General features: G+C 52.2%; 1 protein-coding gene across 5 annotated transcripts in view; it reads right to left on the bottom strand.

The window, feature by feature from the left end:
• Positions 1-14,286, bottom strand: part of DVL3 (dishevelled segment polarity protein 3) — a 52,186-nt gene extending 37,900 nt beyond the window's left edge. The window contains exon 1 of one of the 5 annotated variants that reach the window (XM_043492460.1): positions 13,350-14,286. Coding sequence is in view for 4 of the 5 variants with exons in the window: in XM_038417484.2 (XP_038273412.1) it covers positions 6,727-6,893 (167 nt within the window). In the remaining variant the exon portion in view is untranslated. Of the gene's footprint in view, positions 1-6,726; positions 7,005-13,349 lie in introns of those variants that run through there. The other 4 variants (XM_038417484.2, XM_038417485.2, XM_038417487.2 and 1 more) reach the window with 4 other exon arrangements.
• Positions 14,287-14,834: the final 548 nt, after the last annotated feature.

The raw sequence follows: 14,834 nt of genomic DNA, 5'->3' as shown, positions 1-14,834 counted from the left end.
TTGAAACCGTGACATTAACAACCCAGAGCAGGCAGCTCAGAGAACAAGGCTATGTTTGGCCATGATCATGGACCAAATGCCAGATCAAACATGCTGGAACTCAGCTCAGAGGCACCTAGAGATGGCTAGAGGACAGCAATTCCATTTCACAACAAATTTTGAAGTCCCAAAACTGGTTTATGTTCCACACCAGAACAAAAACAAAACCTTCCGGACTTTTTCAGGAATCAGAATTGCGTCAAGAAGTCCGTGTTCAGCTTTTCAATTCATTGATAGCTGCAACCAAGTTCAGTAAGTGTTGTGAAGGTTTGCTATTTGTGTACTGTAGACAGGGCCCAATTTGGCTAGCTTGTCTTACAGAACACCTCTCCATGACAAAGAAGCCAGGGTACGAGTGCCATCAAACATGGTGGTTGGTCAGATGGTGCCAACCACAACACAGACAGGGCTGGACACCGATAGGGTCTAATAGCTGTGTTTGAGCAGGAGGGTACAGCAATGTAGACACATGCCATGCCATCCTGGCATAAGTAGAGCAGCTAATCCTCCCCACACATATCTGTGACACCCCAACCCTGGTGCTCTTGCTCTGCCTCTCCCTCACAGCTTGGGAACAGGCTCCTGCAATAGCCACGACTAGGATCAACTCCAGTGTCTGTGTGCTGCCCCCCACACGGGGAGAATGGTGTGAAAACTTGCCACCAGAAGAGCAGGGAGAGGTTGGCAGTCCCTAGCCATATGCTCAGCAGCCTACAAGGCAGGAAGTGCAGCCGGTCAGTGGGTGCAGAGCCCAGCATTCAGACCCCCAAGAAACATTTCAAATAATCATTCGCCCCAACTCAGGCAACTCCATCCCACCTGATCAGCAGGGAGACCTCTGTGCCCTCACAGCTAAGTAGGAGAGACTGCAATAGACGATCATGCTGTGAACATGTCTCAGAGCTGAACACTGCCCTCCAAGGACCTCAAGCTTTCTGGTCAGCTTGAGGAGGAATAACCTGGTTGGGGGAGGGCCAGTCAACATGCTGGGCATCGGCCAACCACATCAATTCTGTCCTAGGAGGCAGGTGCTTTTTCACAAGGATTTCTAGGCTGAGTCAGACTAATTGTCCTAAACAGAGCTACACAGAGTACCCAACACTGTAGTCATCTACAATTCAACTAAACCCGTTTGTCTTGTCCCCTTCGCCCTTCCTGTCTTTGCAGCAGCAGATTGGGGGCCATCCAGGGAATGAGCAACTCTTCTCCTCAATTAGAATGTAACTGCTTAGAAAAGACAACAACGGATTTGTGCTCAGCCCCTGAATGCCACAGGGACAGCATACACCCTACCCCTCAGTATGAGTAAGGACACAGTTAGCAGGTCACTGGCTGGAGGAGAGGTGCAGGACAGGCACTGCCACTTACCCAGACTTACCACAAGGGAAATAAGTAAGCAAACAGAAAAGGAGTACTTGTGGCACCTTAGAGACTAACAAATTTATTCGAGCATAAGCTATCGTGAGCTACAGCTCACTTCATCGGAACGCATCCAATGAAGTGAGCTGTAGCTCACGATAGCTTATGCTCGAATAAATTTGTTAGTCTCTAAGGTGCCACAAGTACTCCTTTTCTGTTTGCGAATACAGACTAACACGGCTGCTACTCTGAAACCTGTAAGTAAGTAAACAAATCACACAAGGCTTCCAAGCCTTGTAAGCTCACTGACATTGTCAACAGATTCTCTCTCACCCTCTGCCTGCATGCAATCCAGTCTGAGTGACAGCAACACCTATCACCAGGAACAGGGCAAAGCCAAGAGCCTTCTGCAAACAAGAAAGTTACGCATACAAGAAAATATCATCTCAGGCTCCAAAGTGCTGGCACACTGTGAGGCAGCTCACCACTTCTTAGGGATTGACACTGCTTATTAAGTTTAGGATCCATTCCTTGTCTCCAAATGCTCTCAACCAGGAAGACAGAGGTTCCTGGCACTGATTTCAGAAAGATCCCACAATAAAAATAAATCAGCCAGCCTCCCAGCAGACAGCAACACATTTCCCCATGCACATGTGCGCGAGATGAGGTCGCCAAATACCAACAGCGTCTGACCCACAAACTGGGAATTCCAGCATGGCCTGCTTTGTTCTGTCTCCAGAAAGTTCTCCTAATCTCAGCCTTGAACCCATCTTTGGAAAGCTGAGTGATAATTAAACAGGCCTGGATTAGTTATCAGGCTGGTGATTAGATGGATACCAATTTTCACTTGCCAGCTGAGACCTGGAAATCACTCAGCACTGTTCAAAGGTTAAAGTTGGAATCAACTCCTGAATACAAGTGGGAGAAGCAAAAATCAGTGGGAGAAGCAGCAGAAGTACCCCATCATCCCACCCCAAATCACTTGTGTCCCTTAAGTGATGCAGCACAAAAGGGCATGGGGGCTAGTTTGTCTTATCACTGCCAAAAAAGGGGAGATCACAGAGGTCCAGAGACCGCAATGGAATGGAACAGAAGAGTTGGCAAGGCACAATGGAGACAAGCAAAACAACCAACTGCTCAGACCAACCACTTCCTTAAGCACAACAGGAGTTATGAGAAAAAAGAAGCAGAGTAAGGGGGAAAATTAAAACTTTCAGGCAGCTAAGGATTTAGGAAGAGGAGAGAAGAGGGAAACCTTTGAGCCAGTTGCTAAGAGTTTGCCCACACACAGAAATTGCATGAGTTTAAAAAACTACTTAAATTAAACCAGAGCAAGGACTGCATGGACATCCTTCTATTGGTTTAAAACTGGTTATATTGGTTACAGGTAAAATTTAAACCAATAAAAACCTGGTTTAAATTGATTTGAGAGAGCAGCCACAAGCAGAGCTGCACCAGTTTAAATTAACTGGCTTAAAAATCACACCTTTAGTTTAACCCTTGCAACTGAGTCATAGCACAGACTGCAGAGAAGACTTGCATTTGTGACGCACAAAGCAAGACACCATTTCACTATGACGACTTGGGGGAGCCTTTTCACACATTACTGAGGTCCATACCCTTACTGAATAACCATGCAAGCTACAATGGGGCTTCAGTAGGTGTGGTGTTTGTCATGTCCTTGCACGGGTACCCTGATTTTTTACGGTTTTTTTTTTTTTTATTACTGTATCAACTGAGATCAGAGCCCATTGTGTGAAGTACTGCACAGACACACACACACACACACACAAGTAAGAGTCCCTGCCCTGAGGATCTTACAATCTCAAGAGACAAGACAAACAAAGGGTGGGAGGCAGTATTATAATTGCTGATTTACAGATGAGGATCTGAGGTACAGAAAGATTAAGTGACTTACCCAAGGGGACTCTATTGCCATTTGTAGCTGTCACATCTCAGTCCAGTAACAGACTCCTTTTTCGTGGGTGGATAATGAACACATTTCCCCATGAGGACTAGCTCAGGAAACCTTGCGACCTCTCTGTTTAATCCTCCCCTCTTCCAAATTTGCAAGATTAATTATTCTTGGGTTTCTTTCCTTCCCACAGAAAATACCGTTCTGGGATTCGCTTATTCCAAGGCTGGGTACCTTGCACTTTGGTTAGCATTAGCTGCTGATCGGCCTTGTAACTCCACACTCAGTAAGGAGAATCTTGGTTCACATTTCCAAGGAGATGAAAACACTGAATCAGCCTCCCTGCAATTCTGATACTCAGAGCAAACAGATGTTAACAGGATAAATAAAAGAAACGAAAATCCCACACACTAAGGCATGGTCTACAGTTAAATGTTAGGCTGGCATAGCTAAAAGTTCACACCCCGGAGCACTGTAGCTGTGCTGACCTAACCCCCAGAGTAGACATGACCAGATCAATGGAAGAATTCTTCTATCAACCCACTTACTGTTGCTCAGAAAGGTGGATTATCTACAGTGACAGAAAAGCGCCTTCCAGCGCCGTAGCAAGTGTCTACCCTAACACACTAAAGTGCCATAGCTGTGCTGCCCTAGTGCTCACAGAGAAGACATGGCCTAAGGGAGTGGTTGCACTGCTGCTTTGGGATGTGGAGAGCTGAAGGGAGCTCCCAAGGGAAAGCCATGCCAGAGCTGTCCTGCCTGGAGAAAGGCGGAAAAGATGGAATTGACCAGGCCTGAGCTAAGGGCAGAGGAGGAAAGGGGAAATTGTTAGGCCTGTATTAGCAGGTAAATCTGGCTGACTCTGGGGAGGGTAGTACTTGTGGCACCTTAGAGACTAACAAATTTATTAGAGCATAAGCTTTCGTGAGCTACAGCTCACTTCATCGGATGCAGCTCACGAAAGCTTATGCTCTAATAAATTTGTTAGTCTCTAAGGTGCCACAAGTACTGCTTTTCTTTTTGCGAATACAGACTAACACGGCTGCTACTCTGAAATCTGGGGAGGGTGAAATGCATCCATCCCCGACAGACAGCTTGCAGAGAACTCACCCTCATTCCCTAGGAGTTTTGTCTCCTTAGAGCTGGGGCCAAGGCCCACCCCAGCTGGAGGCTTCCCCTTTCTATCTTACCAGCTGCCACTGAACCTTTCAGGCTCCAACATTCCCTCTGCCTCATAAAGAAGTAGTTTCTAGAAGTTCTCCCACTGTCAGAACCAGGCTGGCATAGGAGACTCACTCCACACAAGCCATGTTCCTCCTTGCAGGTGCTGGGGGAAGGGGCAACCTGGGGAAAAGGGGCAGATTGTCTGGCAAAGAGTAATAAGTGCACATGAATACCACCCCTTTCTATCTCAATCACACAGCAATTCTTTTCAGTCATTCACAGGGCACTGCAAGCGTCCATGCCCTTCTACAAATCATTACGTTCTCTCCTCCCCATGCATCTTACTAAGATGCAGATACAAGACCCCAGTAGGTTCCTGCCAGCCCACCTCCCTGTGGGTCAGTTGAAGGTTATTCCCTCCTGTATACTATTTAGAAGTTATCAAAACATCTCAAGTGACAGGGTCCCCGCCACTTCCTCGGGGACAATTCCACAGCTGGATCAGTCTTACTGTCTCCCTCCAGCCCTCAGATCGTTCTCCTTGCACTTCTCTGCACGAGCAGGCACCCAGAACTAAACGCAACATTCCAGATGGGTTCTCCCCAGAGTCAGGCAGAGAGAGACTCTCTCCTCCCTGTTCCAGAACTTGAGGCCTCTGTGTCTGCAGCCTCAATTAGATGATTTATTCAGTGGCATAGAAGTACGTGGCACCAAAACAAAACCACACTGACCAGCGTTTTACCCCGTATCACACTGCAGACTCCTGTCTGATTTGCTGCCCACCCCCTCGGTCTCTCTCATTCACTTCCACACCGCAGATTTCTTCCACCCAAGAGGATCCAGGTTTAGGGTTATTCCCCTCCCCCCACTGAATGAGCTGCATTTGTCCAAGCTGATCCTTGTTTTATTATTTGCCGCCCATTTCTAGTCTCACTGGGTCTCTCTGTATCATTTCTCTGTCCTCACTGGTATCTGCAGCTCCTCCCTGTTTTGCTTCATCTGCAAATTTCACTAATCTGCCATATGCCTCCTCTTCTGGATCATCAGTGAAGCTATGAAATAAGACCAGGCCAAATACAGGTCCCTGCAGCTTCCACCAGACCCCCTGGCCACAACTTGAGACATTGCGAGGTATTACTACTCTTGGTTGACAAATGCAGACAGACACTTTTCCACCTATATGGCAGTGGAGCAGTCAAGAGTTCCAATTCATTTTGAGATCAACATTTCAAAGGATCCCAAAGCATTTATTTACAAACAATATGCATAGAGAATTCATTTCACCCACCACTGAAATGCAGCCTCCTCTGAAGGGAAGGCAGCAGCAGTTTGGCAGTACCCAACCACGGGATACAACAATTTAGGCACAGAATATGTAGTGCAAACAACTGAAATTCCAGAGAGAAGGTAGGGCAGAAAGATGTACTTCACTCAACTGGAATTTGGACAAAAGGTAATACCAACTCATTTCAGGACCATGAATAGGCTCCACATTGGTTCTAAGTCTAAACTAAAAGCGGTCATCTCCAGACCTAACACCAGACTGGGGCATTTAGGTCACAACGGACTCAGCGGAGAAAGACTCCCACACATGGCTTTCGGCAGCACAAAGAATTATCTGAAAGACTCTCATCCAAGCAGTAACCAGGCCCAGCCCTGTTTAATTTATGAGACTGAACAAGGTCACAGCCTGAGGCAGTCTTTGGTTGTAGTAGAAAGGAGCTAGGAGGAGTATGAAGCTATAGGCTACTTGCAACCCCCCAGTCGCCCCCTCACAAGTTCTAGTGTAAACTGTTCTAGTGTAAACTGTGAATCCTGTGGGGGGGGAAATCCAAGCAAGACAGGCCCTGCCACCCCTTCCCAAGCAGGTGCTCTGCAAGAGAGGAGGAGCAGAGCTCCTCAGCCTGAAATGGGATCTTCACCAGAGGCTGGAAAAGAGTGGGATGCAGGGAGATGACAGAATGGGGTGAAGGGATGTGAATATCCCAGGGAGAGGAAAGGATCAGGGGCTCCACAGGAAAATTAAGCCTGTGCCTGCATGGTTGGTGGTTCCTTGAAGAGATGCAGATTTTGGGGGGGGGGGGGGAGTGTCAGAAAAACTAGACTAGGGAGCCCCAAAATGAGAGAGGATTTGGGGGGAAAAAGGTACAAATCCCCCAACCTTCCAACCCAGCTTTGGACATTGGGGGGTGCCCCTCCCAGCACACCCCGGGGGGCCAGGATGGGGGGGGGGGGCCCACCCCACTCACCCGAAGTCATCGTCCATAGACTTGAAGTAGAACTTGTAGTTGGGCCGGTTGAGGAGGCCCTTGAAGTCGCCCAGGGTGACCCGCTCGGCCGGGATCGGCAGCTTCACCAGGTAGGGCGTCTCCTGCTCGTCCAGGTGGTAGATGATCTTCGTCTCGGCGGCCGCCATGGCGCCCCCCGCCCGCGCCCCGACCAGGCCCGCGGGCCCCGGCGCGGAGCCCCCCGAACACAGCGGCCCGGCCTCGCGCGGGGTGGGTCCCCCCTCGCCCTTGTTCTCCGGGTCCCAGCGCCGCCCGGCTACAGCGCAAGCTCCGGCGGCTCCGGCTCCGCCCCCGCGGCCCCCAGGCCCGGGGGGCTCCGCTGGGCAGCGAGAGCGCGGCCCGGCCTCGCCCCGCTCCCGCTCCCCGGCGCCCTCGCCTCAGCGACGAGCCCCGCTCCCCGCCTCCCTGAGCACACAGAGCCCCCCGCCCCGCTTCCCTACAGCCCCCTGAGAGCACAGAGCCCCCGCCCCGCTTCCCTACAGCCCCCCGAAACTACAGAGCCCTCCACCCTGCTTCCCTACAGCCCCCCGAGAGCCCAGAGCCCCCCCGCCCCGCTTCCCTACAGCCCCCTGAAACCACAGAGCCCCCCACCCCACTTCGCTAGAGCCCCCAAAACCAGAGCCCCCCCGCCCCGCTTCCCTACAGCCCCCCGAGAGCCCCCCCGCCCCGCTTCCCTACAGCCCCCTGAAACCACAGAGCCCCCCACCCCACTTCGCTAGAGCCTCCCAAAACCAGAGCCCCCCGCCCCGCTTCCCTACAGCCCCCCGAGAGCCCCCCCGCCCCGCTTCCCTACAGCCCCCTGAAACCAGAGCCCCCCACCCCACTTCGCTAGAGCCCCCCAAAACCAGAGCCCCCCGCCCCGCTTCCCTACAGCCCCCTGAGAGCACAGAGCCCCCGCCCCGCTTCCCTACAGCCCCCCGAAACTACAGAGCCCTCCACCCTGCTTCCCTACAGCCCCCCGAGAGCCCAGAGCCCCCCCGCCCCGCTTCCCTACAGCCCCCTGAAACCACAGAGCCCCCCACCCCACTTCGCTAGAGCCCCCAAAACCAGAGCCCCCCGCCCCGCTTCCCTACAGCCCCCCGAGAGCCCCCCCGCCCCGCTTCCCTACAGCCCCCTGAAACCACAGAGCCCCCCACCCCACTTCGCTAGAGCCTCCCAAACCAGAGCCCCCCGCCCCGCTTCCCTACAGCCCCCCGAGAGCACAGAGCCCCCGCCCCGCTTCCCTACAGCCCCCTGAAACCAGAGCCCCCCACCCCACTTCGCTAGAGCCCCCCAAAACCAGAGCCCCCCGCCCCGCTTCCCTACAGCCCCCTGAGAGCACAGAGCCCCCGCCCCGCTTCCCTACAGCCCCCCGAAACTACAGAGCCCTCCACCCTGCTTCCCTACAGCCCCCCGAGAGCCCAGAGCCCCCCCGCCCCGCTTCCCTACAGCCCCCTGAAACCACAGAGCCCCCCACCCCACTTCGCTAGAGCCCCCAAAACCAGAGCCCCCCGCCCCGCTTCCCTACAGCCCCCCGAGAGCCCCCCCGCCCCGCTTCCCTACAGCCCCCTGAAACCACAGAGCCCCCCACCCCACTTCGCTAGAGCCTCCCAAAACCAGAGCCCCCCGCCCCGCTTCCCTACAGCCCCCCGAGAGCCCCCCCGCCCCGCTTCCCTACAGCCCCCTGAAACCAGAGCCCCCCACCCCACTTCGCTAGAGCCCCCCAAAACCAGAGCCCCCCGCCCCGCTTCCCTACAGCCCCCTGAGAGCACAGAGCCCCCGCCCCGCTTCCCTACAGCCCCCCAAAACTACAGAGCCCTCCACCCTGCTTCCCTACAGCCCCCCGAGAGCCCCCCCGCCCCGCTTCCCTACAGCCCCCTGAAACCACAGAGCCCCCCACCCCACTTCGCTAGAGCCCCCCAAAACCAGAGCCCCCCGCCCCGCTTCCCTAATGCCCCCTGAGAGCACAGAGCCCCCGCCCCGCTTCCCTACAGCCCCCCAAAACTACAGAGCCCTCCACCCTGCTTCCCTACGGCCCCCCAAGAGCACAGAGCCCCCCCGCTTCCCTACAGCCCCCTGAAACCACAGAGCCCCTCACCCCACTTCGCTAGAGCCCCCCAAAACCAGAGCCCCCCCACCCTGCTTCCCTACAGCCCCCTGAAACCACAGAGCCTTCCACCCTGCTTCCCTACAGCCCCCCCAAGAGCACAGAGCCCCTGAGAGCACAGAGCCCCCACTCTGCTTCCCTACAGCCCCCCAAAACCACAAAGTCCCCCACCCCACTTCCCTACATCCCCCCGAGAGCACAGAGCCCCCCACCCTGCTTCCCTATAGCCCCCTGAAACCACAGCCCCCCGCTTCCCTACAGCCCCCCGAAACCACAGAACCCCCACCCCGCTTCCCTACAGCCCCCCGAGAGCACAGAGCCCCCCCCACCTCCCTATAGCCCCCAAGCACACAGATCCCCCAACCCCACTTCCCTACAGCCCCCCAATATTCAGAGGCCCCTAACCCATTTCCCTACAGCCCCCCAATATACAGAGGCCCATTTCCCTACAGTCCCCCAGCCCCACTTCCCTACAACCCTCCCTGAGCACAGAGTCACCCCTGCTTCCCTCCAGCCCCACAATACACAGCCCCCCAGCCCTACTTCCTTACAGCCCCCTGAGCACACAGAGCTCCCCCCATCCCAGCTTCTCTACAGCCCCGCAGCACGCAGAGCCCCCCACCCCAAGTCCTGGTTTCCCTGCAACATGCAGAGCCTCCAGCTTCCCTACTTCCCCCCAGAACAGAGCCCCCCCAGACTCAGCTTCCTTGCAGTCCTGCAGCACACAGAGTCCCCCACATCCCTACAGCACCCCAACACACAGAGCTCCCTTGAACATACAGCCCCAGCTTCCCTACAGCCCCCTCTTACACCCACCAGCTTTCCCCCTCCCCCGCCACAGGGGTCCAGCACAGCCCCTACCCCTGAATATACACAACTTCTCCCCAGCCCTAGCTTCCCTACAGCTCTCTCCTACACCCACCAGCTCCCCTGTGATGCTGGCAGACCAGGTGCCAGTAGGGCTGGTGTAACCACTAGGTGAACTAGGCAGCCACCTAGGGTGCCAAGTTTTGGGGGCGCCAAAAAGTGGTGCCCCCAATTTTTTCTTTTACACTATTGATGGAAAACGAATGAGTAAAGAAAAGAGAAAGGTCGTTCTCTCGCACGTTTCAGCTATAGCCTACGCCAGCTCTGCATGGCGGGCACAAGCTTGCTGCTGCACGAAGGTACAAAGTGGCCAAGACGTCATTTTTCTCGTTGCGTGCGGCCGTCACCCGTTCTGGCAGGCCGGTTATAGTGCTAAGTTGACTAGGTTTCGGAGGTTGTCGACAGAGGCTAATTATTTTTGTTGAGTTGTTTCAGATCTAAGACTCTGGCACTTGCTGCTGCATCATTTCGCTAATACTCTGTGTCAATTGTGTGCATATGTTAAGTATTTGAGTGTATATGTTTATCATGTGCGAATATGCGTGTGTAGGTTGTTGAAATTTGTCATACTGATATTGTCAGTTGTTGTATGACTGAGTATCAGCCATTCTAATTTTCAAAAAGAAAAGGAGTACTTGTGGCACCTTAGAGACTAACAAATTTATTTGAGCATAAGCTTTCGTGAGCTACAGCTCACTTCATCGTATGCATTCAGTGAAGTGAGCTGTAGCTCACGAAAGCTTATGCTCAAATAAATTTGTTAGTCTCTAAGGTGCCACAAGTACTCCTTTTCTTTTTGCGGATACAGACTAACACAGCTGCTACTCTGAAACCTGTCATTCTAATTTTATAATGTTTATTATTAACAATAATTGGATATTCTAAAGGTAGAATAAAATGTAGTAGATTTTGATATATGCGGGGGCGCAAGGTGGAAGTTTCATCTAGGGCGCAAAATATCGTTGCACCGGCCCTGGGTGCCAGCTCCTGCTAGGGCCCCTGGGCCCCACTGAACATTGACAAATGCATAGCTGGAAACGAGTCTGGCTCGTCTGTGCATTACCATTGTTAAAAAAAGATATAAGAATGCTCCCGCCGCAGTGCTTTGAAGTGCAAGTGTGGTTGCACAGGAGCGCTGGGAGAGCTCTCCTAGCGCTCCTGGTAATCCACCTCCAGGAGGGGATTAGCTCTGAGCGCTGGGAGCCTGTCTACACTAGCACTTTAAAGTGCTCAGACTTGCTGCGCTTGGGGTGATTTTCCACCCTCCCGAGCCAGCAAGTTAGAGTGCTATAAAATGTAAATGTAGCCAAGCCCTTAATCTTACTAGCAACATCTTCACCCTGTTATAAGGTAATATTTAAGTGTTTGCTAAAACTGTAAAACCCACAGTCAGGGGAGAAGCATTTAGTGTTAAATATTATTTACCTTACCTCCTCCCCAACAAAAGAAGGCCTATAGATTCCAGACAAACCACAGTGGAACATCAGTGAACAAAAGACTTTGTTGATGGCTTCCCTCACGCCCATGAAGAGGGTACCTCATCCTATCATAGCTCTAATGCTGGGGGAAGGGAATAAAAATCCCTGTTAAAGAGAAATGATCATCCCTATGCTGCTTGGCATACAGAAAGGACAGTATTTCTAAGCATAAGCAAGGGATCCCCAAGCTGTTTAGTTTGGGTTAGCCCTAAAGAACATAGAGAGCTTGCATATTTAGCTGTTATCATCACCTTTTGGAACCTAAGACTAACTCATTTGTGTGTGTTACGTTCCCCTGCTTTAATCTTGTAAATAACTCATTTATTTTCTTATCTAACTAAAGATTTATAACTATTACAGGATTGACTACCAGTGTTGTCTTTGGTGAGAGATCTGGGATGGAATTGATTTAGGGTAAGTGACTGGTCAATTAGAAGTAACCTGAATATTATTGTGAGTTTTGGTAAAAGGGATCATCTAATCACAAAGGCGGCCTTTCCTGGGTGGCAAGATAGACCAGAGTGCCTGCCCAAGGGGACTATGTGTGACTCCATGGGAAGGTTGTTCTAGTGCTTGCACAGTTCACACTTGTTACTTGGTGGGTGAAATTTAATTATAGAACACACAACCAATTTGGGGTTTGTGTCCTGCTTCTTGACAGTCTGCCTTGAGGTTGGCACCCATGTTCGTGAGCTTCTCCAGACATTTTGATTTCCCGCCTCCCCTCCCCCAGACTCTGGGACAGCCCCCCACTCCTGAATACACACAGCTCCCCCAACCCAGTCTTCCCAGCAGCCCTCTACAACATCCACCAGCTCCCTGCCCCTCCAAATACACAGAGCTCCATCCAGCTCCAGCTTCCCTACAGTCCCCTTCTATAACCTCAGGGCTCCAGGACAACCTCCCCCAAGACACACACACACACACCCCTCCCTTACACCCATCAGCTGCCCCACAGACAGCTCCAGGACAGCCCCCACTTCTGAACACACATACTTCCCTCCAGTCCCGGCTTCCTGACACCCCCCAGCTGCCCCCACTCCTAACAGGGCTCCAGGACTGCCTGAACACACACATACCGTTCATCTAACCTGCTCTGAGGGCTCCCCGTAGGCTCCAACCCCTCTCTCCACCCCGGAATTCTCTCCCCCACCCCAGCTTCCCTCCAACCCCAGCCCCTGCCAAGGGACACCTAACTGCAACTCCAGGTTCTCCTACAAACAAAGCCCCACATGCATGCACGGACCCCGGGGTCTCCCAAGCTGCCCTTTGACCCCCCATCCCCTTTCTTTCTCACCCCCCACCCCTTTACGATCTCAACCCCTCGCAATCATGTGCACCCCCTAGTTCTAACACTCCCCATCTCAGGTTTCAGAGTAGCAGCCATGTTAGTCTGTATTCGCAAAAAGAAAAGAAGTACTTGTGGCACCTTAGAGACTAACAAATTTATTAGAGCATAAGCTTTCATGAGCTACAGCTCACTTCATCGCTCCTCCACTCCCTTCTTTGCTTCCCCACACTCCTTGCAATCTCCTTGGATTTCCCCATTAGTGCCCCTGAGGGCTGCAGGGAAAACGGTTCCCTCCCAGCAGTAGATTCCTCAAACATGTGCAAGTTGGTGGCTGGTTAGGAAAGCTTCTTCCTACCCGAGACCCGGGAACTCCTTTCACCTATGTGACTAATGTTATCCCTTTGAGAAATGGTCTCATTGACGAGCAAAGTTGTATGGGAGCTGCTGGGAGCGTTAGCCAGCTCTACTGGAGAGGGATTCTGTTGCACTGTCTAGTACCCGCACATGAGGGTGCTGTAGGCAAAACAGTGAAGCCAGGAGAAAGCATCCTACTGCCAAGGGCTCAACACAGACTAGACTCTGAAAAATCACCCACCATCAGGGCTAGAATCCTGTGTGTCGGGAGGATAAGCTGTTCCCCTTGGAGGGAACAGGCCAGTTTCCTTGGGTTCCCAGAAATCCAGGGTGGAATCCCCACTTGATCATTTCCAGACAACGACAAGTCTTGTGACTGTTGCCAATGGGCCTGGGTCACTCAGGCAGTGCTGCTGGCAGGGAGCTGCACTCGCTTGTCTTGGAATCTATTAGCCTGAAATTAAGTTTAGCCCCCCACCCCCTTCCAAAAAACAAACAAACAAAAAACCTTAAAGAATAGATCCTGAGGGTACTACATAGCTCTGGCAGTGCCCCTGTGCCGCTGTAGTATAGATGCCTCCTACGTTGATGGAAGGGGGTTTTCGGTCCATCCACCTCTCTGAGAGCCAGGAACTAGGCTGATGAAAGAATTCTTCCGTCGACCTAGCTATGTCTCCAACTTTTCACAACCCGGAGTGCTGGAGATCAATCTAATATTTAGCTGGAGACCTAAGCACAGAGCAGGAAAAGTTGGCAAATAAGCAGCAGCTATAGGAGGCAGGAAGAGGGGAACACTTCAGCGTTGGGGAAATTGCCACATGCCTTGGTCTGGAGTTCTTTCTGTAGACAACGGCCCTTCATGCAGAATAGTGAATGGCAGAGGAATGGTCCAACTCCACAGGCATCTTGCCAACAGTCCCAGCTGTGCAATGGTCTAGTTTAATGTGCCCCTTCTCATCGGAGACTGTCATCCAGGCATGAGGGATCCACTGTAACTGCCCTCCTAATGCAGTGTTAACGCCTCAAAGATATTCTAGGATGTAGCATAACTATCTCTCCTTTTGTTGTAATGCTCTTGGACATGTGGAGGTCTGCTGTAACAGCTCCCCCCTCAATGTGTTAGTATCCCCTATGGTGCAACTTCAGCTCCTGCCTTTCCAAAAGGCGATGCCCTGGGACCATAGAGGGAGCTAATGTTAAAGATTTTCCTGGGTGCCCTCAGGTGGGGGTGGCTGGCACTCGGCGGGTCATCCTTCTGCACTCCCAACTCCAGGCAGACTCTTTTCTGCTAGTAAGGCTGCAGCACAACACAATGGAGTTTTCAAAGTATTCTCTAGCGGTAGGCTCCTCAGTGATAAGGTAGGTGCTGACAGGCCATGTAAGGTTCAATGGAGAAATTAGGCTGTATGCACTCTGTAGTTGTAATGCTGCTCCAGCTCCATAGTTCAAATCCTGCAGCTTGTATCATTAACAGACTCATTACTGCAGCTGCTTTTTAAAAATGGGATAAGTGATTAAATATTCCCAGCTGATAAACACCGACTTAATTGCTTGCAAAAGTCTTGTTAAGTGTGATTCACTCAATGCATGGGAGTAAAGACCCCAGAGCCAAGGCAATTAGGAGTAAGGGACTAGGCTAAGCAAGCCAGTTCCAAAAGGAATCATTGCTGAACGGACTGTAGGCTTAAATCTACATGAACCACGGGTTCAGGGGTGCTGAGAGGCATTGAACCAAACTGAAACCCTGGATATGATGGACACTCCTTCAAGCCAGGTGTGGCAGTACCTCTAGTTCCAGCAGCGATGCTGAACTGGCACAGCTGCGCCACTGTAGTGCATCATAAGAACATCAGAATGGCCATTTTGGGTCAGACCAAAGGTCCATCTAGCCCAGTATCCTGCATTCTGACAGTGGCCAATGCCAGGTGCCCCAGAAGGAATGAACAGAGCAGGTAATCATTGAGTGATCCATCCCATTGCCCAGTCCCAGCTT

The sequence above is a fragment of the Dermochelys coriacea genome, chromosome 9, assembly GCF_009764565.3.
Source record: "Dermochelys coriacea isolate rDerCor1 chromosome 9, rDerCor1.pri.v4, whole genome shotgun sequence".
Classification (NCBI taxonomy): Eukaryota; Metazoa; Chordata; order Testudines; family Dermochelyidae; genus Dermochelys; species Dermochelys coriacea.
Note: the sequence above shows the minus strand (reverse complement) of the source record. Positions and strands in the feature narration are given on the sequence as shown.